General features: G+C 39.1%; 3 protein-coding genes and 1 pseudogene across 3 annotated transcripts; 3 read left to right on the plus strand and 1 right to left on the minus strand.

The window, feature by feature from the left end:
* Nucleotides 1-1,113: 1,113 nt before the first annotated feature.
* LOC107873691 (putative late blight resistance protein homolog R1A-3) lies at nucleotides 1,114-5,921 on the plus strand. Its single transcript, XM_047402614.1, is given in 4 exon segments — nucleotides 1,114-3,612; nucleotides 3,614-5,225; nucleotides 5,597-5,669; nucleotides 5,829-5,921. Coding segments are annotated over 2 exon segments (3,654 nt in total). The 5' UTR covers nucleotides 1,114-1,153; the 3' UTR covers nucleotides 4,809-5,225; nucleotides 5,597-5,669; nucleotides 5,829-5,921.
* A 4,226-nt stretch (nucleotides 5,922-10,147) lies between these two features.
* On the plus strand, nucleotides 10,148-10,567 carry LOC124890798. The gene has a single exon (XM_047402609.1). The coding sequence runs from the start codon at nucleotides 10,148-10,150 to the stop codon at nucleotides 10,565-10,567; it is 420 nt and encodes a 139-aa protein (XP_047258565.1).
* Nucleotides 10,568-12,658: 2,091 nt separating this feature from the next.
* Nucleotides 12,659-13,264, plus strand: LOC124890799 (secreted RxLR effector protein 161-like). Its single transcript, XM_047402610.1, has one exon. The coding sequence runs from the start codon at nucleotides 12,659-12,661 to the stop codon at nucleotides 13,262-13,264; it is 606 nt and encodes a 201-aa protein (XP_047258566.1).
* A 4,797-nt stretch (nucleotides 13,265-18,061) lies between these two features.
* Nucleotides 18,062-24,791, minus strand: LOC124890800 (annotated as a pseudogene).
* Nucleotides 24,792-27,216: the final 2,425 nt, after the last annotated feature.

The following is a 27,216-nucleotide window of genomic DNA, read 5'->3' on the forward strand; positions in this document are numbered from 1 at the left end:
TCATGTGCATGTTTTGAATATGATGGGCTATGAATTTGATATGATATTGACTTGCAATTTAGGATATGACGATACCCGGTGATTACATGCCCTTAATAGAAAAGTATTGATCATTATGAAAGTATGAACATGTTTAAAGAACTAAAAGTTGGGCTTAAGAGAGGTTACTCGAAGAAAATGTTTGAGTGTAAGGGCTCATCGCTGAAAACCATAGTTGCCGATGCGGGTCTTATGATATTGTATCCTATATGAGAGGATAATAAAATGATTAGGACATCTCACATGGGGGGTTCCTGCGGTGTGCTCACATGGGGGTATCACCGGCTCCAAATCCTGGCGGCTACTTGGAATGAAGGCTCAGCTGCCGAGTCAAGGGCTGGTTCCACATAGCCCGTGGAATTTCAAATTTGTAGGGTGTACTGACTAGCTAGAAGAATAACAAATAGTGAGTCAAGGTTGCCAAGAATTGCTTGAAATTATTAAATATGCCCAAGTATTTTTATCTACATAACATTCACTGTTATCACGATATGCTCTCACCTATTTCGTATAAAAACATGTTATTTTGAATTGTTTCACATACCAGTACATCTGTATTGATCCCCTATATCTCAGGGTCTGAAGCTCAGTCCAGAGGTCCCGCTGAGCCGGAGATTTATCAAACAGAAGAGTGCAGTTGGTGAGCCTTATTTGTTTCAAAAGGCCTATTTCTTTGAATATTGTTGAATTATTTTGGTTTTAGGTCCGACTGGGCCAGACAAGTTGTCAATTTTTGATGTATTAGAGATTTCGCAGACTGTCGTCACATGTTAGAATTTATGAATTCCGTTTAGAGTTTAACTCTTTGAACTTATATTGATGACCATGACTCGGTATCAGTATGTACTTCCGCATTGTTTTCTATATTGTTGGAACTTGTGTATGATGTCCAAAAACTGAAGGGAGCCCGGGCCTTTATGGTTCGGGATGCTCATCGCGGCCAGGGTCTCGGCTCAGGTCGTGACAACTACCTTTTACATCTATGTTTGTTGCCTGTATAGAGTAAAATATTTCATGGTAAACATTTTTTCTATGAAAATCGATATAACATTTGGTCATTTGGCAGGTGTCATTTTCTCTTCTTCAGAAGGATGTTGGCAGTGTTCTGGATTTCATGGAGAGGTTAAAGAATGAAGGTCAAAAAGCTGTTGATGTGAATGAAATTGAAAAGTTTAAAATGGAGCTGGTATTTATTTGTCTGTCCGTTCAGCTACCTTATTCCAATTTAGAGCAGTTTGAGGAAATAATGAATTTTGAATGACAAGTCGTTTCAGATCTTCTTCGATCAATTCTCTGTGATGTTGAGCCCAACATGGGGATTAAATACGACATATATCATGTCCTTGCTCGCCTCAGGAACAATATTGACTTTTTTATCAGCTCACGTCATCGTTCTAAATCAAGTGCCACCATGACTAAGGAGCAGTTGAACTTCCTCCTCTTAAATCTCCATTGTCCATCTGAGTTTGCTGGGAAGACTTTTCCATTACTGACTCAATATGAGATTATTCATAAAGTATGTAACAACATGAGAGATTTCCTTGGAATGATAGTGAGTGGTTGCATTGAGCACGAGATTGTTGAATATGTCTTACCTCTATTTCAATTAATGGCTGAGAGAGTAGGATGCTTCCTATGGAATGATCGAGTAATTGATGGAAACTCTCGAGCCTTCAAGCTAGCACATCTACTCATGAAGATTATTCCAATTGAATTGGAGGTGATGCACACATGCTATACAAATTTAAAAGCTTCAACTTCAGCAGAAGTTGGACGCTTCATCAAGCTGCTCCCGGAAACCACTACAGACATACTTAGAGAATATCTGATTCATCTACAAGAGCACATGGTAACTGTTATTACCGCAAGCACTTCAGGGGCTCGAAATATTCATGTCATGATAGAGTTCCTATTAATTATTGTTACTGATGTGCCCAAGGACTTTATTCATCATGACAAATTATTTGATCTTTTGGCACGTGTTGGAGAACTTACCACGAAGGTATCAACTCTTGTTCGTCACTTAGAAGAAAAATCAAGGAATGAAGAGAGTATTGATGAAACAAGTCATGCAAATCTAGACTTGCTGGAAAATATTGAACTCCTCAAGGAAGATCTCAAACATGTTTATTTGAAAGCCCCAGACTCATCTCAGTGTTGCTTCCCCATGAGTGATGGACTGTTCTTCATGCATCTGCTACACATACACTTAAATGATCTTCTAGATTCCAATTCTTATTCAATTGCATTGATAAAGAAAGAAATTGGGCTGGTAAAGGAAGAACTAGAATTCATAAGATCTTTCTTCGTGAACATTGATCAAGAACGGTATAAAGATCTCTGGACACGTGTTTTAGATGTGGCATATGAGGCTAAAAATGTCATTGATTCAATTATCATTAGAGATAATGGGCTCTTACACCTTATTTTCTCACTTCCCATCACCATGAAAAAGATCAGGCTTATCAAAGAAGATGTCTACCAATTACCGGAGAAGATTCACAAGAACAAGAGTCTCATTGTTATAAACTCTCCCAAGAATCCACTGGAAGGAAAGTCACTGACAGCTGGTAAAATATCTGTAGGTTTTGAGGAAGATACAGATTGGATAATTAGTAAGCTCACCAGTGGACCGAAAGATCTAGATGTCATTTCAATCACTGGTATGCCAGGTTCGGGCAAAACTACTTTGGCGTACAAAGTATACAATTATAAGTCAGTTGCTAGACGTTTCGACATTCATGCATGGTGCATAGTTGGCCAAGAATATGACAAAAGAAAGTTATTGGAGAAAGTTTATAATCAAGTTACTGGCGCAGATTCAAAATTGAGTGAGAATATTGATGTTGCTGATGAGCTTCGGAGACACTTGTTTGGAAAGAGGTATCTTGTTGTCTTAGATTACATTTGGGATACTGATACATGGGATAAGTTAATAAGACCTTTTCCTCTAGTTGAGAATGGAAGTAGAATTATTTTGACATCTCGGGAAATGGAAGTGGCTTTATATGGAAAGCGCAACACTGATCCTCTTAAGCTTCGGTTGCTAAAATCAGAAGAAAGTTGGGAGTTATTAGAGAAAAGGGCATTTGGCGAAAAGAGTTGCCCTGATGAACTATTGGATGTTGGAAAAGAAACAGCCAAAAATTGTAAAGGGCTTCCTTTGGTGGCTGATCTGATCGCAGGAGTCATTGCAGGAAGGGAAAAGAAAAAGTCTGTGTGGCTTGAAGTTCAGAATAATTTGAATTCCTTTATTTTGAACAGTGAAGTTGAAGTGATGAAGGTTATAGAATTAAGTTATGATCATTTACCACATCAACTAAGGCCATGCTTCCTTCACTTTGCAAGTATCCCAAAGGACAATGCATCGCACAAACATTTGTTGAAAATGGATTGGCTTAATGAAGGACTTGTGGAACGGACTGATATGAAGAGTGTGGAAGAAGTGATGGAGGTTTATTTGGATAATTTAATTTCCTGTAGCTTGGTAATTTCTTTCAATGAGATAGGGTCTTCCCCTACTTGCCAACTTCATGACCTTGTGCATGATTTTTGTTTAATAAAAGCTAAGAAAATTGTTTGAGAGGATTATATCAAGTGCTCCATCATCTTCTTCAGATTTGATGCCACGTAAAGTGACCGTTGATTATTACACTAATGTCTTTGGGATTCACAATTTTGTCCCATTCGGTTCAAAAAAGAAAAGGTGTTCCAGTAAACACCTCTATTCTTTGAGGATAACTGGAGACAAGCTGGACAACAGTCTTTCTGATATATGTCACCTAAGAGACTTGAGGCTACTTAGAGTGTTGGAACTGTATTCAAGCATGGTGAAACATTCTTTGCTGAATGAAATATGCATGTTGAATCATTTGAGGGCCTTACACATTGTGACAGAAATTAAATATCTGCCTTTGTCTTTTTCAAACCTCTCGAATCTGGAATCTCTGATGGTGGAAAATGATAAAGAAGACATGGTACTATTACCGGGAATTTGGGATCTTGTAAATTTAAGACTGCTGTCCATGGATTCTTGTTCTTTCCTTGATATGGATACAGAAGAACCAATACTGATAACTGAGAACATAAAGTTAAAGAACCTGCGAATTTTAGATCGACTCATGCTTTCCTATTCGAAAGATACAGTGGATATTTTCAAAAGGTTTCCTAATCTTCAACAGCTTATATTTATTCTCAAGGAATCATGGGATTATTCAACTGAGAGATATTGGTTCCCAAGACTGAATTTCCTAAATGAACTAGAAATCCTCAAAGTAGAGTTTAAAAGTTCAAATTTAAATCACAGTGGGCCCTCTGTAGGGACAAATCGGTCGTGGGATTTTCTCTTCCCTTTGAATTTGAAAGTATTGGATTTGCACGCCTTTCCTTTGACATCCGAACCACTGTCAACAATAGCGAGACTGACCAACCTTGAAGAGTTGGCCCTTGTTAGAACAATTATCGTGGGGGAAGAATGGAACATGCGGGAGGAAGACACCTTTGAGAATCAAAAATATTTGGGATTGGAATCCACTCTTTCTAAGTGGGAGTTTTTAGAGGAATCCTTTCCCGTGCTTGATAAAAATATCCAGGTGCTTGAGGAGATTCCACCTAGTTTCGGCGATATCTGTTCATTGAAAATCATCAAACTTGTAGAGAGCCCTCAACTTGAAGATTCTGCTCTGGAGATTAAACAATATGTTGAAGATATGACAGGAGAAGACAAGCTTCAGATCCTTGGCCCGAATAATATCCCATTATTTAAGTAGCTCTTAAGCATTATGTCATGAGCACCACCATTAACATGTTCTTTTCTATTCTTTTGCTACTTAGAAGTATCACATTTAGCTATATTGACAAAGTAATGGAAAATCAGACCCTTGAATATCGGTTTACGGGTTATAGGTTATAGTTTTCTTGAATATTTGGGTCTCATATCATTAGATTTTCAACTTTCCTGAAGGTTTAACCATCTTTACTGCTGCAGGTGGAAACTTTAAGTATAAGGTTAATGAGCTTAAAAAAAAGACATTTGTTTAATAATTACACTTTGATTGAAGGTGATGCCTTGGTAAACAAACATGAAAAGGAAGAAGTCAATGCAGGCAAGGAAAAAGTAATGGGAATGTACAAAACAGTGGAAACGCTCTGATGCATATGCTTAGGTGTTTGGACATGATTTGGTTGTAAGGAACAAAAATACCTTCTAAATAATTTCCTTTTTGTTTCAAATTGTCAATAAAAAGTAGCAAAACCTAAATGGGCAACAACAGATTCTAACTCAAGACATTACAATTTGGGATCATTTGTGTTGCTGGTTAGAGAAGAGTTATTCATGTTAAAACTAGCATAACTTTATAAATGTGAGGTTTATATGTGGTGGAGTTTGAGAAAGAATATAATACTTATGGAACTTCTATTCTTAAACAGTGTAGCTATATTTTTTCTTTGCAGAGCGACTCTGTACAGTATGCAATTTATCCTACATCTCAATTTTTTCAAGTTTTTGTAAATCTTTTAAGCAATACCATCATCGAAACTTGCAAAAACTCTTGAGGTAATGAAGTCAGTCGAGGAAATCAAATGCAACAAGAAGTGGGATATTCGCGTGCAATGCTATCTGGCCATTGGTATGTGTTGTTTTGGAAGTGTTGCCTCTGGTTTGTCTCTGCATCCTATTTCCTTCAGTCCCATGATGTTGAATACATACATACAATTGTTATGGTTAATTCTTTACTTCTTTTGAAGTGCAAATTTGACAATGTACATTCACTTTTAACATAACACAGGTCAAGAGGAAAAAGCCATGTTGGAATATAGTTGCTGTTGCAGTAAGCTTTACATGAAGAATCTGTTAAAAATCTAATTCAGGAAGGTCCGGGCGGAGATGAATCTTTTGTTTGGCATTATTCAAGTGTGGCTAGAGCAGCGCGGATATTTCACCCAGGCATCTGTCAAAGTCATCCAAGAGAAATATGAGATTTGATATTTGCTCCAAGAGACCCTTCCTGTGGTTCCAAAGAAGGGTGCAACTTCCACAAGTTCCAACATGTTGTGACTTGTGACAATGACCATGTGCAACTCAAGGTGATCTTCGTCTATGTTTCTCAGACTCTTCAACAATGTCATTGGGTGTGGTGTCAGATCCTTCAAAAGTAGTGCATTGTTGGAGGTTCCAACACTAGTGCAGCAACATATTTGAAGAGTCCGAGCAACTTAGGGCTTTGTAACAAATCTGCAGCAAAGAGTAAGAACATCAAAGCTAATTTGAAGCAACAAGATTTTATATAGCCATTTCTTATTTCAAATAATAGCATATGGACAAGGAAGTAGTGTGAGTCTACATACCATGGAGTTGGACTTCAGTGGGGCCAGAGGAGAATCAAGCATTTCGAAAGGATGAGTGCACCACTACCTTCATATATTCCTTCAACATGCCTAATCTGATTTTTTTTAAAAATAAATTACATAGGTGTTTGGAGTTGGAGTTGAAGTTGGCGTAGAAGTTGGAGTTGTTTGGTCATGAATATAAATTGAAGCTGTTTTTGAATTTTTATAAGTAATTTGGAGTGAAAACGGTGAAACAAATTTTAGTTGTTTTTCAAATTTCGAAATACATTACAACAACTTTTAAGTTACTAATGCATATGGTTAGTGTTCAGATAAATGCTATCTGCCCTTTGTTGTGTTGTTTACAAGTTTGTTATCTGTGTTGTTTGTAAGTCATTTATTTGTCCTTTGTTGTGCTCTTATGGTTATATTATGTAAAGTTCAATTACTCTTACCTAAGTAAAAATAACTTAATAATTCTACTGTTACAATGGAATAAGTTCAATGATCACATGTGGAATTTCAATTTTAACCACACTTTAGATTATTTTTTTTCGGAGATAAGCATCCAATACCCCCTCGAACTATGGCCAATGTTGCTACAACACACTTCAACTTCAAGTCCTATTACCCCCACTGAATTCAATTGTAGCATATTTTTGTCACCCTTTTGTACTGACATGGCAATTTTTTTACGTAAAATGGGGCCCACATCAAAGGTACCATTTGGAAGATCCCTAGTACAACTAACTCGGTCACCCTTGAGGATTCATATTTAAAACTTTCCTCGAAGGGGAGCCTTGGAGTAACTAACAAAATTATTGTCATGTGACCAGGAAGTCACAGATTCAAGTCTTAAAAATAGCCCCTTACACAAATATGTGATGGGGTTGTGCACAAAAGATCCATATGATCGAACCCTTCCCCAGACCCTACGCATAGCAGGAGCTTAGTGCATCGGGCTGTCCTTTCATGTCTTATATCCTTATTATTGAAGATATAGAGAAAGTGAAGAACTAAAAAGGAAAAGCAGAGAAGTCTTGTTTCCTAATTACAGTTATAACTGTTTTTAGAGCTAGTTACAAAGAATCCTAACGTCTAGTTTTGTTGGTTGGACAGCTCACAATGTAGTCTATATATAGACAATGTACACAATGAATAATAATCAACACTAGAAGATTCTCTTCTTCCTCATCTTCTTTCTCTCTCAGTTTTCTTTCCTCCTCTTTTCTCCTACAACTATCGAACTCTATACTCTCTCCATTATTGAATAAACAAGAAGCCTACTGCTATCTTGTATAATTACATGGTATCAGAGTCATTACTCACTAGAAAACTAGTAGAGCAAGGTCGATTCTAGTGTATTAAATCAAGATCAAGACGTTTGTAATAAAAGGTTACAAAGCTACGACAATGGACAATCAAACTGCTCCTGTGAATGTTGTTGAAACAAGTAGAGCTACTCCCAGTTCATTGGATTATAATCATCCACTCTTTCTTAGTCCCTCTGATGTAAGTGGCATCCAAACTATATCTTTTCAATTGACAGGAATTGAGAACTTCTCAATCTGGTTTAGATCCATGCCTATATCTTTACTAGGGAGGAATAAGTTAGGCATGGTTGATGGAACATGCTCTAAATAGAAGTTCTCAAATGAGTTAGGTGATCACTGGGAAAGAGTCAATGCAATTGTACTATCTTGGATCATGAATGCAGTTTCTAAAGAATTGCTAGGAGGAATCATGTATGCATCTGTGGCTAGTGTAGTGTGGAATGAACTATCTGAAAGGTTTAATAAAGTTGATTCAGCAAGAACCGTTAATCTGCACAAAAAGATAGCCACATGGTCTCAAGGAACTACGTCAGTGTCTGTGTATTTCTCAAAATTAAAGGATTTGTGGGAAGAATTTGAGGCTCTTGTGTCTGCACCTAGGTGTGAGTGTGAGAAATCAAAGGAGTATGTACTGCATTTGCAGAAACTGAAACTTTTTCAGTTCCTTAAGGGTCTAAATGAGACCTACACTTAAGCAAGAAGTCAAATCTTGCTTATGAACCCTTTTCCAAATGTTAACCAAGCTTATGCAGTGATCATAAGTGAAGAAAGTCATAAATCTATTGCAAGTCCGGCTGGAATCTTGGGAATGATTCATACAGTTAATGATAAGAACCTTGAGATAGCTATGTATGCAAGAAATGGTCCAGGTGGAAGCAATAATCAGAAGTTCAAGAAAAACTTTAATCTACAGTGTGATTTCTGCAAACTGAAGGGGCACACTAAGGAAAACTACTGGAAGTTGGTTGGATATCCTCAAGATTACAAGGCAAAGAAAAATTTCAAGCATAAAGGAAGCAACACAGATTACAATATGTTTGTAGGCCTTTATGAGGGGTCAATGGATCAACATGGTTATGATCAGTGTGCAGATCAGTACTCTCATTCTAAATCTTTGTAGAAATAGGCTACTAAAGTGGCAGGTCAGGCTTTAGTATCTTATAGTTAGCTGGAGAAATTTAGTTAGATGGGAAGTACAACATTCACTAAGGAACAATATGAGAAAATCTTGCAAATGATCAATAAAAGCAACTCTGTCAACACACCTTGTGATTCTACAAATGTAACAAGTATAGGTATTTCTGCTTATTTAGCTTCTTTTGATACTCATAAATGGATCATAGACACTGGTGATACTAACCATATGGTTGGAGACTCAAAACTATTACTTAACAAGAGTGTTACAGAGTTAGACAAACCAAATAAGGTATATCTACCAAATGGTGACACTACAATGGTCACTCATGTGGGAACTAGTTGCTTGTCAGAACGAAGCAACAACAAAGATGTCTATCACATCCCATAGTTTACATGTAGTCTTCTATCAGTGTCACAAGTGAATAAGGAGTGGAATTGCTCTGTGAATTTCTTTCCTCATTTCTATGTTTTCTAGGATCTTAATACTGGAAGGTGAGAGGGATTGGTAAGCTTGATGGAGGACTATATGTGCTTGGAGATCAAGCAAGGAAAGAGGTTGCAGTAGCAACTAAAGCATCTAGTAAACCAGCTGTAGAAAGAACAAGTAGACTTGTGGCATCAAAGGTTGGGACATGCATCACCAAATGTGCTGAAGTCCAAGTTATAGAAGATAGACTAAAACATTGCAGTATATGTCCTAGTTTAGTTGTTCCTATTTTCTAGGCATTATGCAGTTTTTTCAGCAGTCATTTTTCTGTTTCAGTTGTACTGCTACTCTATTTATTCTGATTGCTTGAAGCTAAATAAAATAGCTCTTTCAATTACAATCATCTGACTGCTTCAGTTCATAACATTGGTATCAAGAGCCTTACTTCTTAAAGGACTTGTGAGAGACTTGTGAGTGTTTTTTTTCTGAGTGTTTATCCAAATTTGTGGCTGCAAAACACCATTCAAACAATGGAGAATGCAAGTTCTTTTCCTACTATGGCTCCGCCTGTTTTCGACGGAGAAAATTATCAAGTATGGGCAGTAAAAATGCAGGCTTATTTGGAGGCCTGCGATTTGTGGGTGGCTGTCGAGGAAGACTATGAAGTGCTTCCTTTGCCAGAGAATCCAACCATGGCTCAGATTAGAGCTCACAAGGAGAGGAGAACAACAAAGTCCAAAGCTAAATCATGTCTCATTGCTGCAGTTTCTACTACCATTTTCAGTAGAGTAATGACATTTGGGATTTCCTCAAGAAATAGTACGAGGGAGATGAAAGAATCAGAGGAATAAAAGTACTGAACTTGGTCAGAGAATTCAAGATGCAGGGAATGAAGGAATCCGAAACCATTAAGGATTATTCTGACAAGTTGCTTCTGATTGTAAATAAGGAAAGGATACTTGGAACTGAACTTAATGACAATAGAATAGTTCAAAAGATTCTTGTAACCTTACTTGAAAGATATGAGGCAACTATTGCTTTATTGGAAAATACTAAAGATATGAGGCAAGAGGGATCCATCGAGGGAGCCCTGCAAGCAAAGTTGCAACTTGGTTCAGATGCTGTTAAGGGTAATAAAGGAAAAGGAAAGAAAGGAAACTATGGAAACTCTGAAGCTACATCTGAAAAAAATGCTATTGCCACCACTAACAACAAAGAAGGCAAATATCCACCTTGTCAACATTGTAGGAGGAGAAATCACCCACACTTCAAGTGTTGGAGAAAACCTGATATGAAATGATGAAAGTGTCAAAAACTTGGCCATTCCGAGATTATCTGCAAAGAGAAGCGTTTACAACAACAAAATAAAGCACAAATTGTAGACTAAGAGCGAGAAGAGCAATTGTTTGTGGCTACCTGTTACGCAAGCAAAAGTTCAAGTGAAAGCTAGATTATTGATAGTGGTTGTACGAACCACATGAACAGTGATGAAAAGCTTTTTAGAGAGCTTGACAAATCAATTAAATCAAGAGTCAGGATCGGAAATGGAGAATACCTCCCAGCGGCAGGAAAGGGGACTGTAGCAATTGAGAGTTATAAAGGTACAAAACTCATTTATGAAGTTTTATTTGTTCCTGAACTTGATCAAAATTTATTAAGTGTTGGACAACTGTTAGAAAATAGATTCAAATTATTATTTGAAAACTAGGCGTGTCTAATCAGCGATCCTAGCGGTCAGGAAATGTTTAGAATCAAAATGCAGGGAAAAAGTTTTTCCTTGAATCCATTGGTGGAGCAACAAATAGCTTTTACAAGTCAGTCCTCCGTTGCGGAAATGTGGCACAAAAGGTTGGGGCATGTTCATCACAAAGCTTTGTTATTTATGCAAAGAAACAAAATGGTAAGTGATTTACCAAACTTGGAGAAGCATCTCTCAAGCTATAAAGCTTGTTTGCTTGTCAAGCAGATTAGGCTTCCATTTAAAAGCTCCACATGGAGAGCTACAGAGAAGTTGCAACTCATTCATACCGATCTCTGTGGTCCACAAATAACTCCATCGCTCAATGGAAGCAGGTATTATATTATATTCATTTATGATCTAACAAGAATGTGTTGCATTTATTTTATGAAGTTTAAGTCCTAATTTGATGAAATTTTCATGAAGTTCAAAGCTTGGATAGAAAATCAGAGAGGCTGCAAGATTCAGGTCATTAGATCAGATAATGGAATTGAATATACATCAGATAGGTTCAATTCTTTTTGTGAAGAGGCTGGAATAGAGCACCAGCTCACTGTCCCATATTCTGCACAGCAAAATGGAGTGATTTAGAGAAAGAATAGAACAATAATGGAGATGACCAGGTGCTTATTGCATGAGAAGAACCTGCTGAAGAAATTTTGGGCAGAAGCAGCGAACATAACTATTTTCTTGCTGAAGACTCCTTTTGAAGCTTGGTATGGTGTTAAACCTACTGTAAAAAATCTCAAAATATTTGGATGTATGTATTTTTCTTATGTTCCGCAGGTCAAAAGAGATAAGCTTGATGAGAATACTGAACCGGGGGTTTTCATTGGCTATAGTTCAATTTCTAAAGCTTATAGGATCTTTCAACCTCAATCAGGAAAGATTATGGTAAGTAGAGACATTCAATTCCTTGAAGATGAGCAATGGGACTGGAATAAGGAGTATCGAGTTAAACATGATGATTCAAATCTTGATTATGATGAATCGGTGGATGATTGACCTATTAGGGGGATAAGGTCACTCTCTGATATTTATCAAAGATGCAATGTTGCTGTTTTTGAACCTGCAGGATATGAGGAAGAAAAAATTGATCAAAAATGGATAGATACAATAAAGGAGAAGTTGGCCATGATAGAAAAGAACCAAACTTGGAAGCTAGTAGAAAGACCGCAAGATAGAAAAGTGATTGGAGTTAAATGGATTTTCCAAAAAAAGTTCAATCCTGATGGCTCGATAAACAAGCAGAAAGCTAGATTGTGGTGAAAGGCTACGCACAAGTTTGGGGAGTAGATTTTTCTGATACTTTTGCCCCAGTAGCTAGATTGGATACAATTCGAATGCTTTTGGCTATAGCAATACAAAAAAGTTGGAAGATTTTTCAAATGGATATGAAGTTTGCCTTCTTAAATGGTGCACTGCAGGAAGAAATCTATGTTAAGCAGCCAGAAGGGTTTAGTGTACCAAGACATGAAGATATGGTTTATCTATTAAAGAAAGCTTTATACGGGCTAAGGAAAGCTCCTAGATCTTGGTATAGCCGAATGGATAACCATTTTCTAGACTTAGGCTTTGAAAAAAGCTTAAGTGAATCAACTCTTTATGTCAAGAAAGTTGGCTCTAACATTATTATTATTTATTTGTATGTCGATGATTGGAAATAATATAACTTTGAGTAAAGAATTCAAGGAAGAGATGATGGAAGTCTTTGAGATGACTGATCTTGGCGAGATGACTTATTTTCTGGGAATGGAGATCAAGAAAACTCGAAATGAAGTCTTTATTTGTCAAAAGAAATACATAAAGGAGATTCTTAAAAGATTTAGGATGGAAGAATGCAAGAGTGTGAGTACTCCGATGAATCAAAAAGAAAAATTGAAACAGGATGATGGAGCTGAGCTAGTTGATGAAGAAGCATATCGAAGCTTAACTGGATGCTTGATGTATCTTACGACAACAAGGCCTAACATTTTGTTTCCTGTGAGTGTTTTATCCAGATTTTTAAATTGTGCAAGTGAGTTGCACATGATAGCTGCCAAAAGAGTAGTTAGGTATGTTATAGGAACTCTAGCCTATGGTATCAAATTTGGCAAAAGTCAGAACTTCAAACTCTTTGGATATTGTGATAGTGATTGGGGCGGCTCAACTGGTGATATGAAAAGTAATTCCTGTTATTGCTTCACTTTTGGATCAGGGTGTTTCTCATGGTGCTCAATGAAACAAGAAACAGTAGCACAGTTAACAGCTGAAGCATAATTTATAGCAGCAACAGCTACTGTTAATCAAGCAATATGGCTCAGGAAAATTTTGATTCATCTGCAGCTAGAGCAAGAAGAAAGCATTGTGATCTTTGTGGATAATCAAGCGGCCATAGCCATATCCAAAGATCCCGTGTTTCATGGAAGGACCAAGCACTTCAACATCAAGTTTTATTTTTAAAGGGAAGTGCAGAAGAATGGTGAAATGGTTTTACTGTATTGGAAATTGGATAATTAAGTAGCGGACATTTTTACCAAGTCATTTCATGTTAGCAGGTTCAAGTTTCTTAGAGAAAAGCTGGGAATTTGAAGCTCTTGATCCAGGAGGAGATGTTACTGTGTTTCAGTAGCTGTTAGGAATGGGTCAAAAGACCTCAACAGATTTTTAGGATAGCAGTTTATTTTTAGTCATTATCCTAGTTTAGTTATTCCTATTTTCTAGGCATTATGCAGTTTTTTCCGCAGTCATTTTTCTGTTTCAGTTGTACTGCTACTCTATTTATTCTGATTGCTTGAAGCTAAATAAAACAGCTCTTTCAATTACAATCATCTGACTGTTTTAGTTCATAACATTTACTTGGATATTTCTATTAAATCTTAAGTCTGATGTCCACATTTAAATACAACATTTCCTTGGTATGTCAAAACTCAATTTGAGAAGACTATCAAAGTAATAACGACTGATAATGGTACTGATTTTTTCAACTCAGTATGTAAGAAACTGCTTCAAGACCATGGCATAGTACATTAGACTACATGTCCATATTCTCCTCAGCAAAATAGTGTTGCTGAGAGAAAACACAAGAACATACTTGAGGTAGCAAAAGCTGTGAGATTTCAAGCTGAAATTTCAATAACATTTTGGGGCTATTGTCTCCTAACTAAAGTATATATCATAAATACACTGCCTAGCTCAGTCATTCACTTTATGAGTCCTTATGAGAAGCTATATGGCATACAACCAAAGTGTGATCACCTAAGAGTAATGGGGTGTCTTTGCTATGCTAAAGTAGTGAATGAAAATGATAAGCTCATGACTAGAGCAAAGGCAGGTGTTATGATGGGGTATTCTATCACTCAAAAGGTATATATAGTATATGATATGTCTGCTAACATTTTTTCGGTGTGTAGAGATGTATTATTAAGGGAAGAGATATTTCCTTTTAAGGAGCTCAAGAAGTAGCCTCAATCACCATACCATATATTTCCTTTGGAAGAAAAATATCCAGTAACAAGTGATGATGTGACACCACTGCAGATTCCTACAGATATCTCATCTCAAGGGGTTCCCAACTCAGTAAACCAGCAAGAGCAGCTTCAACAAAGTGTGACTACTACAAGACAACCCATAACCAAGGTGTATCAAAGGAGATCAAGTAGAGGTCAAGGAGTTGTTCAGCAGAACAAATAATTACAGGGTGTTCCTACTACAACAAAAGTTATAGCTCAACCTTATGCATCTTAGGATCAAAGGAAGTCCACTAGAGAAAGAAAATCACCAGCATGGATGAATGATTTTGTTTCCAAAAACACAAGGAAAGTACCTCATGCTCTTGCTAATTATGTGTCATATGACAAGCTGTCACAGTCCTACAAGAACTATGTGCTTAAAAAAAGCATGTGTGGATGAACCTACAAGTTACTTTGAGGCCTGCAGAGATCCAAGATGGGTGGAAGCTATGAAGAATGAAATAGATGCCTTGAATTCCAATCACATTTGGGAAATTGATCCCTTGTGTTGGTTTTTTTTTAAAAAAGATGTGGCAGTGAAAAAGGGGTTAAAATGGATCTCAATGGATTGAAATCTTTCAATACCTTTCAATTAGCTTTCAATAATTTTATTAAACATTAAGTGACTTTAAATAGCCAACAAAACATAAAAAACTGCATAATTTAAAATTGAAAACAACCTAAATTATCTCAACAACTAAACAAATTAACAAATATTTAAAATTCAAATTCATCTTAATCTAAATAACTTATTTTGCTAAAAACTAGTGCAGTAACTTAAAGCGATTTCCAACACTCCTCCTTTGTTCAAGTTACTGTGATTTAAAAATTCTCCTCCTCAATTTTTGCTCTGGCAGTGGATGCTGAAATTTTCAATTCTTTTCGAATTTGCACATCTTTTTGATGTTCATCTTTCTCTTTTTTCTTTTTCTTCTTTTGATTCTTTGCTGAAAAACCATCAACAATTTTGTGTTGTTTGAAAATACTTTCATAGACTTTGCAAGATATTGTAAGGATTTTTCATTCATCAAAACATCACATTAAGCATAGGTTTAAAGATATGATTTCTTCACAGAACAAATTTGATCATTTTTGTCTGTGAAAACATTTGGGACATTTAAAGAGAGACTGCTACTTGACATCTTTTTGGCTTAAAATAGTCCTGTGCTTTGAAAATAAGCATGGGTTGAAAAAAGTAGCCCTGATGGGTTAAAATGGAGCCCTTACGAGTTAAAAAGATAGCCCTTGCGGGTTAAAAATGGTATGGTAGCGCTTTGGAAGAACACACAGATCCCGTAAGATCAATGAGGCTCTTGATACCACTGTTGGTTTTTTTAAAAAAAGATGTGGCAGCAAAAAAGGGGTTAAAATGGCTCTCAATGGATTGAAATCTTTCAATAGCTTTCAATAATTTTATTAAGCATTAAGTGGCTTTAAATAGCCAACAAAACATACAAAACTGCATAATTTAAAATTTAAAACAACCTAAATTATCTCAACAACTAAACAAATTAACAAATATTTAAAATTCAAATTCATCTTAATCTAAATAACTTATTTTGCTAAAAACTAGTGCAGTAACTTAAAGCAATTTCCAACACCTTGCACAGAGGAAAGAAAGTTATTGGTTGCAGGTGGATATATAAAGTAAAGTACAAGGCTTCAGGAGAAGTTGAGAGGTTTAAATCTAGACTGGTAGCAAAGGGATATGGACAAAGAGAAGGAATTGATTACAAAGAAACATTCTCACCTGTTGTGAAAATGAAGACAATAAGAACTATGCTTGCTGTTGCAGCTAAAAAACACTGGTGTATTCAACAAATGGATGTCTATAGTGCATTCCTAAATGGTGATCTAGATGATGAAGTATACATGGATCTACCTCAGGAATTTGCTAGTCAGCGGGAGCATACAGTGTGTAGACTACTCAAATCCCTATATGGTCTTAAACAATTACTAAGGCAATGGAACACTAAGCTATCAGAGGTTTTGGTAAGGTCTTAGTTTGTTCAAAGAAAATATGATCCATCCTTGTATATCAGAAAAACAACAGAAGAAATCTCTATTGTGCTAGTGTATGTTGATGACATGCTGATTATGGGAGATAGTCTAAAGCTAATAGAAGAAACCAAGACACTATTGCATCACAATTTCAAGATGAAAGATCAAGGTGAACTAAGATATTTCCTTGGAATAGAGTTTGCAAGGTCTGATAAAGGAATATTGATGCATCAGAGAAAATATGCATTGGAGTTACTATCTGAACTAGGATTGACAACAACCAAGCCTACAGCTACTCCTATGGACTACAACACTAAGCTGACATCTAGACAGTTTGATAAGCATGTCAAGCAAAACCAGACTGCTGATGATCCACCAGCAAATCAAGCAGCTTATAAAAAGTTGATTGGCAAGCTATTGTACTTAACTATGACAAAGCCATATATAGCCTTTTTGTTAAAACTCTAAGCCAATTCCTCCAAGATCCTGATAAGTCCCACATGGAAGCTGCAATCAGAGTGGTGAAGTATGTTAAAGGTCAGGTGTGTTGTTGTCTAGTGACTCAGATAATAGAGTAAGTGCCTATTGTGATGCAGATTAGGCATCCTGCCCACAAACTAGGAGGTCTGTGAATGGTTACTTTGTGAAGATTGGGAAATCAGTAGTGTCCTTGAAATCAAAGAAACAAACAAATGTATCTTAGAGCTCAGCTGAGGCAGATTTTAGAAGCCTTGCAGCAGTAATAGCTGAACTTATATGGATACTAGGCTTGATGAAGGAGATTGCAATTGAAGTATTGCTACCTATGGATGTGTTCAGTGATAGCAAATCTACCATACAAATAGCAGCTAATCCAATATATCATGAGAGGACTAAACATATTGATATTGAATATTTTTTCATAAGGGAAAAGATTGTTGAAGGAATAATCAGAACTCGCTGCATTACAACTATAGACCAACCTACAGACATGCTAACTAAAGGACTAAACAGAGCTCAACAAGTCCATCTCAATACCAAGCTAGGAATCTGTGACATTTTCTCACCTTCCTAGCTTGAGGGGTAGTGATGAAGATATAGAGAAAGTGAAGAACTAAAAAGGAAAAGCAGAGAAATCTTGTTTCCTGATTACAGTTATAACTGTTTTCAGAGTTAGTTACAGAGAATCCTAAAGACTAGTTTAGTTAGTTGGACAGCTCACAATGTAGTCTATATATAGAGAATGTACACAATGACTAATAATCAACACAAGCAGATTCTCTTCTCCCTCATCTTCTTTCTCTCTCAGTTCTCTTTCTTTCTCTCTTTTCCTACAACTATCAAACTCTGTACTTTCTCCATTGTTGAATAAACAAGAAGCCTACTGCTATCTTGTATAATTACACTTATTCCATACACAATAAATCAGCACTTGAGTAGCATAAGAATGTGACACTGCATGATATTAGTATTCATTTATTTATTGACAAGAAGATAACATAACAAGAACTTGTAAAAACTCAAAGTTGATTGCACATTACATATGATAGTCTCTAATTAATATGCAGTGACCAGAGTTCAACAACTATACCAGAAGGTAAACCATCATTTGACCTTGCATAACACTGCAAATCAAAGAAAGATATGTATTAGATGAGTTTAAATTTTATACACTGACCATAACTATCGCGCTACCCAAAAGGTAGCTATGAGTAATCGTTCATAAAAAAAATGGTGTTAGCATCCTGAAAACAAAGCAGTTACGTGCTATAACATGTTAAAATATTCTTATAGTAGACTTACCTCTTCACATAATAATAATAGAAATCGGCCAAAATGAATGTTTGAACAATTTATGCAAAAATGATCATTGATATCCACAAGAAACCCCCTCCCCTCAAAGACAAATATCAACCAGATGTATCATACACCTGCATATGAATACACTTCGAGACTATAATTATTGAGGGATTCAGAATTTTAAGTCTATGTATAACTAGCATCATTATACTCACAAACACGACAATAGGCGCCAACAAAGTATTAAGTTACATATTTTAAAATTTTCTTTATGCACCACATTTTGTGAAAGCCATGAGTGCAACTGAATCTGCCTTTGGTTTCAAGCTCTAGCAAGGGGAAGTGTACAAATGGAGTTGAATCCAGAACTTTTCATCTATGGAAATGAAATGTCGTCAAACTCACTTCTTGCAACAATTAGTGCGAACGAAGTTTTTTTTCCCAGAAAATTGTTCATACATACAAACAATCGCTTACACATGTACAATATACATTGCACACACACACACACATTATTGTTTTAGAAAACAGTGAGTGCAACCACAACTGCCCTAGCTAGTTTAATGGTTTCAACTCAGTCCAACATTCTGAGCCATTTATGCAGCCCTCTTCTCTGCAGTAAGTTTGGAATCCAATCTCGGGCGAAGACAGGTTTGGGGAAGGCAAAAATTGAACAAACTGTTGTGTATTTTGTTATATCAAAGATGTCTTTTCAATTCCATTTGACTTGGGGTATCAAGGATCCTCCAACAGAAACCTCATCTTTTTGTCAAAAGTTATAAACTGCGAGATAATACTCCAAAACTAACCTTAATGATCTAATGAGCACAACTGAAGAATCTTGAAATGCCCAATGTGAACACATAATGAGCTATGAATGGCTCAATAATCTGAAATACAAAAATAGAAAACAATATTGGTACTTCATGCAGAAAACTAGGAACACATGAATTCAAATGTTTTTTCTTTTCGAACTGTGATAGAAAGAACTCACACACAAACACTCATATATATGTACCTTGACATTCTGCATCAAGCGATGCTGAGGCAGCACGGAGACACCTTCTATAGACATAGAAAAAGCCCAAAGTATACTGATGAGAATATTATTCGTCGAGGATGGATAAAGACTGCTATCACCAAAGAAGGTACTATCTGCGGAGAGAACGGCATGATCCAAAATGCATTGTCATTACTCATGAAGCAATTTCACTTGCGCATAAATCACTTCCAATGGATACTTCACAACTATCTTGAGATAAAATCAGCTAAAATAAATTTATAGCAACCAAGGCAGTCAGGAGGATCAGGGGTAGAGCTACTCGTAATGAAGAGGCTCAACGTAAATCCCATTGATACCGAAAAAATATATCCTGCAAATACGGTAAAAATGATCTTTTGTTTTGCATTCTGAATCTTGTTGGCATAGTAAAAACTTGAGTAAAGCATCTAGTACCCCGAACTACAATTTTAGCATATTTTTGTCAACCTTTTGTGCTGGCATGACACCTTTTATGTGGGCCCCATTTTATGTATAGAGGTGTCATGTCATAATTGTATTTCTTGTGTTTGCCTCTCTCCCGACCCTCTCTCTCCCAACGGCTCTCTCCCCCTCTCTCTCTCTCCCGACCCTCTCTCTACCCCCCCAGCATACCAGCCCCCGGTTCCCGGCGCCGTCGCTGACCTTCGGCGCCGACCCGATCCGGCCGCCGGCTCCGACCTACGGTCGCCGGTGCTGACCAGACCGCCGGCTACGACCTCCGGTCGCCGGCTCTCCCTCTCTCTCTCTCTCCCTACCCCCTCTCCATCCCAAGCGTACCGGCCCCTGGCGTCGTCGCTGAACGTCGGAGCCGACCAGATCCGACCGCCGGCTCCGACCTCCGGTCCCCGGCGCTGACCCGACCTGACCCCCGGTCGTTCGCTCCCCGGCGTTGAACCGACCCCCCCGTCGGTTCATACCCCCCGGCTCATACCCCCCCCCCTCGCCCCTCCCCCGCCCCCCCCCCCCCCCCGGTCGGTTTATAACCCCCCAGGCGTTCGAACCCCAGCTGTTCATACCCCCTCCAGCTGTTCATACCCCCTCTACCGGTACTGTCCGTACCCCCCTCCCCCTCGCGAGGTACACCAGTCCCCCCCCCAACCCGGCATTCAACCAGCTGCCGCCCGGTCTCCAGCCGCCAACTTGGTCTCCAACAGGCCGAGACTCCGCCGGCACCCGCCACGCCGTCTCCAGCAGCCGCAGCCCCAAGCGAAATCCGGTGACTTCTAACCTTTGTTATTTCGTTATTTCATATTGCATTTTAGTTCATTATTTCATATTCCATTCTTAGTACTATGCTCGTAGTAGCCCGTGTACCTTGACTTGCGTGGGATTTGTGAACATTGTCTGTTGTTTCTTGTTGCTGTTGCTGTGGTCGCTTCTTAGTTTTGCTTCGGGAGTAGTCCTTTGAACGTGTGGGTGCCTTGTATCTCCTTGCTGCTGCTTTGATATTGCCACCGGGTATATCCTTATATTTTCATATTTTTTCGTGTAGTTGTGGCTGTGGGTGGTAATGGGTGGTTAGGGTCATGTCCGAGGGGGTTGGGGCATGGGGCTGTGGCGGGGGCGGGAGATGGGGAGAGAGCGGGAGTGGGTGGGAGGCCAAGGTTTGGCCGAGGGGGGGGTAGTGGGGGGCGCGTGGATAGCGACGGTAGGCTGAGGGTTGGGTCTTGGAATATAGGGACCCTTCAGGAGAAGTCCATAGAGCTGGTGAAGATTCTTAGGAAGAGAAGGATCAACCTTGCGTGTGTCCAAGAGACCAAGTGGGTAGGGTCTAAGGCTAGGGATGTGGACGGTTACAAGTTGTGGTACTCTGGGAGCGACAGGCGTAGGAATGGAGTTGGCATCTTGGTAGATGAAGAGCTTAGAGGTCAGGTAGTGGAGGTGAAGAGGATCAACGATAGGTTGATGACTATTAAGTTGGTCATTCGGGGGTTTACCCTGAACGTGTGTAGTGCCTATGCGCCGCATGTGGGATCGGAGGGGGAGGAGAAGATGCAGTTCTGGGAGGCTTTGGAGGACGTGGTGAGAGGCGTGCCCAGTTCGGAGAAGATTGTTGTAGCAGGGGATTTCAACGGGCACATCGGGGCGCTACCGGGAGGCTTTGGGGATGTGCATGGTGGTTTTGGTTTTGGGGAGAGAAATGAAGAGGGGGCGACCCTATTGGAGTTTGCGAGGGCGTTTGGGCTGGTGGTGGTGAACTCGGGCTTCCCGAAGAAGGACGAGCACCTGATCACTTTTCGGAGCACGATAGCCAGGACCCAGATTGACTTTTTGTTGCTTAGGAAAGGGATAGGGCGTTGTGTAAAGACTGTAAAGTCATCCCGAGTGAGAATCTTTCGACCCAACATAGGCTCTTGGTTATGGATTTGGGTATAAAGAAGAATAGAAAGAGGAGGAGTAAGGAGTGTAGACCGAGAATTAAGTGGGGCGGTTTGACGCCAGTGAATGCGTGGGAGATAGGGGAGAGGTTGGCGGGAATGGGGGTGTGGGAGTGTAGGGGGGATGTGGATAGTATGTGGGACAGGGCGGTAACGTGCATCAGGGAGAATGCAAGGGAGGTGTTGGGTGTTTCTAGGGGTCGGGCCGGACATCATCGGGGGGATTGGTGGTGGAATGAAGAGGTGGGGAAGAAAGTGGAGACCAAGAAAGAGGCGTATGCTAAGTTGGTGGAAAGTAAGGACGAAGAAGAAAAGCGGGTAAACAGGAAAGAGTACAAGCTAGCGAGGAAGGAGGTGAAGTCAGCGGTCACGGCAGCTAAGACGGCCGCTTTTGAGAGCTTGTATGCAGGGTTACAGGGGAAAGGAGGGGAGAAAAAGTTGTTCCAACTCGCTAAGGCTAGGGAGAGGAAGGGTCGTGACCTCGATCAGGTGAGGTGCATTAAGGGAGAGGACAGTAGAGTGTTGGTGGAGGACGGCCACATAAAGAAGAGATGGCAGTCGTACTTTCATAGGCTCTTGAATGACGAGGGGGACAGAGCTATTGTGTTAGGGGAACTGGAGCACTCAGGGGAGTGTCGGGATTTTAGCTATTGTAGACGTTTTAAGGTAGACGAGGTTAGACAGGCAGTCCGCAGGATGCGAAGGGGTAGGGCGACGGGGCCGGATGAGATACCGGTGGAGTTTTGGAAGTTCGTTGGAGAGGCTGGTGTAAGGTGGTTGACGACATTGTTCAATTAAATCTTCAGGACGGCAAAGATGCCCGAGGCGTGGAGGTGGAGTACCATGATCCCCCTCTATAAGAATAAGGGGGACATTCAGTGTTGCAATAACTATAGGGGGATTAAGTTACTGAGTCACTCTATGAAGATCTGGGAGAGAGTGGTCGAGGTGAGGCTGAGACGGATAGTGTCTATTTCGGAAAACCAGTTCGGATTTATGCCCGGCCGCTCGACGACGGAGGCAATCCACCTGGTACGGAGGTTGGTGGAGCAGTATAGGGAGAGGAAGAAGGATCTGCACATGGTGTTCATCGACCTGGAAAAGGCGTACGACAAAGTCCCCAGGGAAGTGCTTTGGAGATGCTTGGAGGTGAGTGGAGTACCGCAGGCATATATCAGAGTAATTAAGGATATGTATGAGGGAGCGAAAACCCAGGTGAGGACGGCGGGAGGAGACTCAGAGCATTTCACTGTCCTGACAGGATTGCATCAGGGATCTACTCTTAGTCCCTTTTTGTTTGCGTTAGTAATGGATGTGTTGACGCGGCGTATCCAAGGGGAGGTGCCGTGGTGTATGCTTTTTGCAGACGATGTAGTCCTGATAGATGAGACTCGAGGGGGTGTGAATGACAAATTAGAGTTGTGGAGGCAAACTCTGGAGTCTAAAGGGTTCAGGGTGAGCAGAACCAAGACAGAGTATGTGGAATGTAAGTTTAATGACGTGAGGCGGGAGAATGAGGTAGTAGTGAGGCTAGAAGCACAGGAGGTAGGGAAGAGGGATAAGTTCAAGTATCTCGGGTCCGTGATCCAGAGTAACGGTGAGATTGACGAGGATGTCTCGCACCGTATTGGGGCGGGATGGATGAAGTGGAAACTCGCATCGGGGGTGCTGTGTGATAAGAAGGTGCCGCCCAAGCTTAAAGGCAAATTCTATAGGGTGGTAGTCCGTCCGGCCTTGCTGTATGGAGCGGAGTGTTGGCCAGTTAAGAACTCCCACATCCAAAGAATGAAGGTGGCAGAAATGCGGATGTTGCGCTGGATGTGTGGACTGACCCGAGGGGATAGAGTTCGAAATGAGACTATCCGGGAGAAGGTTGGTGTGACTTCAGTGGAGTGTAAGATGCGGGAAGCACGATTGAGATGGTTCAGACACGTGAAGAGGAGGGGCATGGATGCCCCGGTCCGTAGGTGTGAGAGGCTAGCGTTGGATGGTTTTAGACGGGGTAGGGGTAGACCGAAGAAGTACTGGGGTGAGGTGATTAGGCGGGACATGGAACAGTTACAGCTCACCGAGGACATGACCCTAGATAGGAAGGTCTGGAAGATGCGAATTATGGCAGAGGATTAGGGTCAGTTCGGGTCGCTAGTGTAGGGAATTAATTGGTGGGGGTGTATTCCTGTTATGATTCCATTTTCAATGTTCCGTGTTCCGTGTTCCATGTTTATTACGAATATGTGTGCTTTCCTCTGCTTTATATTCCTGCATTCCTGCTTTACTCTGTTTTATATTCCTTATGGGTGCCATATCTATGTTATGTCATCTGCTTCGGTGCCGTACTATGTGTTTGTGTGATATCTCGTGACTTGAGCCGGGGGTCTTTCGAAAACAGCCTTTCTACTTCATCAGAGGTAGAGGTATGGACTGCGTACATCTTACCCCCCCCAGACCCCACTAAGTGGGAATACACTGGGTTTGTTGTTGTTGTTGTTGTTGTTGAGGTGTCATGTCAACACAAAATGGTGACAAAAATACGCTTAAATTGAATTCGGGAGTAACGGGACTCTTGAGATGACAAAAATACACTTAAATTGAGTTCTGGGGTAACCGGACTCCTATGAAGTTGGAGTGTGTCGAAGCAACTTTGGCCATAATTTGGGGGCACTGGATGCTTATCTCTAATAAGTTTAGAACTAACAAGTCAAACGTTGAACGATCTACACAATTTCTTAGAATATTAAACGTTGAACAAATTAAATCTAAAATCCTAGATCCGCCTCTGGAGATGACCAAACTAATAAGCTTAGAATGCATAAAGGGATCAATAGACAACATGAGTTTTACTTCAACAACAATTAGAAGAGAAAAAATCTCAACGTACCATAATATATTTCTTCATATTATCCAAATCATCCATGTAAGATGACTTCAACTTGTACTTCATCATAAATATAAGCCAAAATATTGCCACAAGAGAGACAAGGCTAGTATAGTATAAATATCTACTTCGATTTAAGACTACAAAATAATCATACAAATAAAAATGTTGTTGTGAGTTGTTGAGTCTTCAATGAAAGGCCAATGCACAACAGCAACAATTACAGCAAAGAGATGACAGAAGATTGTTAACCTTATTGCAAAGAGTTTTAAGTTATACACACTGACAATATAAAAACAAATATACTATATTTGGTAACTAATTTAAAAATTGTACCTTTGAATTATGATAAATGACATATGTATATCCTGTCATACTTTTGGTGCGCATATGGCCCTACCGTTAATAAAATGGTATGTATGTACCCCTCACACTAATGGTAGGGGCATATGTATACTCAATGTTGTTTTTGGCTCATTTTATCCCACATCATTATTCTATCATTTGGGGAGGGGGTTTAGAGTTATAAAATAACTCTTCCCCCTCCCATTTTAAACATCCCAAATTGCTCCTTTCTCCCAAAATTAATAGAAAAGGTTGACTTGAGCGGTACTCGGAGATTAAGCCTTTTTGGTTGAACTCTGTTATCAAATTTTTCTAGTGTATTTATTTTTAGTATTCAATATTATTTGTCGAATATTTTTGTTAATGTTCTGTCTGGTTCAATTATTTTGAACCAGTCACTAAGTTGTTCTATTTTAGTGGAAAAATTACCCGATTTTCCCAACAAGTGGTATCAGAGTCAGGTTTTGTCTTAGTATGCTCTGTGGTTGCAGCTTTGTCCGATCTTCCACATCAGAAAAGAATTCCTTTGGTCCTTTTGAACCCAAGGTTTGTCCCAGGCAAAGGTTCTATCTGAGTATGCTCTATGGTTGCAGTTCTTCCTGATCTTCCACATCAGAAAAGAATTATTTTGGTCCCCTTGAAATCTTGGATTGTTTGCAGTTGTTGTAATATTGAATATTTTTTATAGAGTCTGTAATGACAAATAACGATCAAGAAATGAAGGATCCTATTTCAAATATTATGCCGGGGGTATCGGGCTCCTCGTCATCATAGTCGAGGTTCCCGCTGTCCAGTCTGAAGTTGGTGGTGGAAATATTTGATGGTACTGGCCAGTTCGGCATGTGGCAAAGAGAGATTTTAGCAGTTCGGCATGTGGCAAAGAGAGATTTTAGACTCTCTTTTCCAGTAGGGTTTTGATATTGCTATTGAGGAAAAAAGACTAGAAGAGGTAGAAGATAGAGATTGGAGCATCTTAATCGGTTAGCGTGTGGAACAATTCGATCGCGCCTGTCTAGAGAGCAAAAGTATGTTTTCAAGAATGAGACTTCTACGTACAAAATTATGGACGGCGTTGGAGGACATGTTTCTGAAAAAGAGTGGTCAGAACAAGCTTCTTATGAAGAAAAGGTTGTTCCAATTTAATTATCAACCAGGTACTACTAAGAATGAACGCATCACTATGTTTAATCAATTAGTAGTAGGCCTGTTGAATTTAGATGTGAAATTTGAGGATGAGGATCTGGCTTTGATGTTGTTATCATCTCTTCTCGGTGAATTTGAACATTTGAAAACTACATTACTTCATGGTGTTTTGCGGAGAAATTTTGACTTTTTGAGAGTCGCCACTTAATTTTGAAAAGAATTAAGAAACCTTTAGAAAGTTACTTCAAACGATTCAAAACAGGAAAATCATTTTAAGTTAGAGATTCTAGATAAGCGGTTCCTATTAACGTTTTAGGAAGGTGTTAGGCACCTAAAACGTCCGCTAACTTGCAGTTATCCGATCTGTTTGAAAATCATCTTTTGATTACCTTCGAAAAGATTAATTTTGTCGAAAAGTGATTTATTTTTTGAAAAGAAAGCGAGTTTGGAAATATTTTTGTGTTTATTCAAAACTAATTTTTTAGCGACTTAACTAAGGATTTAACTAGGTTCGCCAAGAACATAAGAAAAACAAACATAAAGAACAGAGGGAAAGGGAGGAAGTAAGGGATTTAGGCCATCGGCCCAAATCAATGAGACCTGTCCTAGTCTAAATGGGCTTTCAACCCATTTCACCTGTCCTAATCTAATTGTCCAGCCTTTGGCTCGAATATTACTCCACTTGTATTAGATACAACCTTGGCTTCGTGGACCAAATGATTGGATAATATAAATAAACAAAATAAATAAATAAAGACAATAATAATTAAACGAAAATGAAATAATAAATGAGACTTTTTGTCTCTTAGCGGCTTCAAACGTAGGACTTTGATCCATTTCCTTTCCTTCCGACTCCTTGCGTTCGGTATGCCATAAGATTGACTTCAAACTTTCTTTTGGGCTTGATCCAACAAGCACATTGGGCCTCACCAACCATCGATGGCTATGCAAAATGGAAAGAGTCCATGTAGGACTCAGATAAGTTTCATGCAAAGAAAGAAAAAGCACATTAGTACCTAATCGAACAAAAGAAGAGAGGAAGAAACTGAAACAATGGAAACTAGCTAACACATGATCAACCAAAAAGAAGAAAACTGAAAGGAGAACTAATGTGGATTTAGCTAAACTAGCAATGTGGTATAGGTCTCAAATAATCC

The sequence above is a fragment of the Capsicum annuum genome, unplaced genomic scaffold, assembly GCF_002878395.1.
Source record: "Capsicum annuum cultivar UCD-10X-F1 unplaced genomic scaffold, UCD10Xv1.1 ctg2544, whole genome shotgun sequence".
In the NCBI taxonomy this organism is placed as follows: Eukaryota; Viridiplantae; Streptophyta; class Magnoliopsida; order Solanales; family Solanaceae; genus Capsicum; species Capsicum annuum.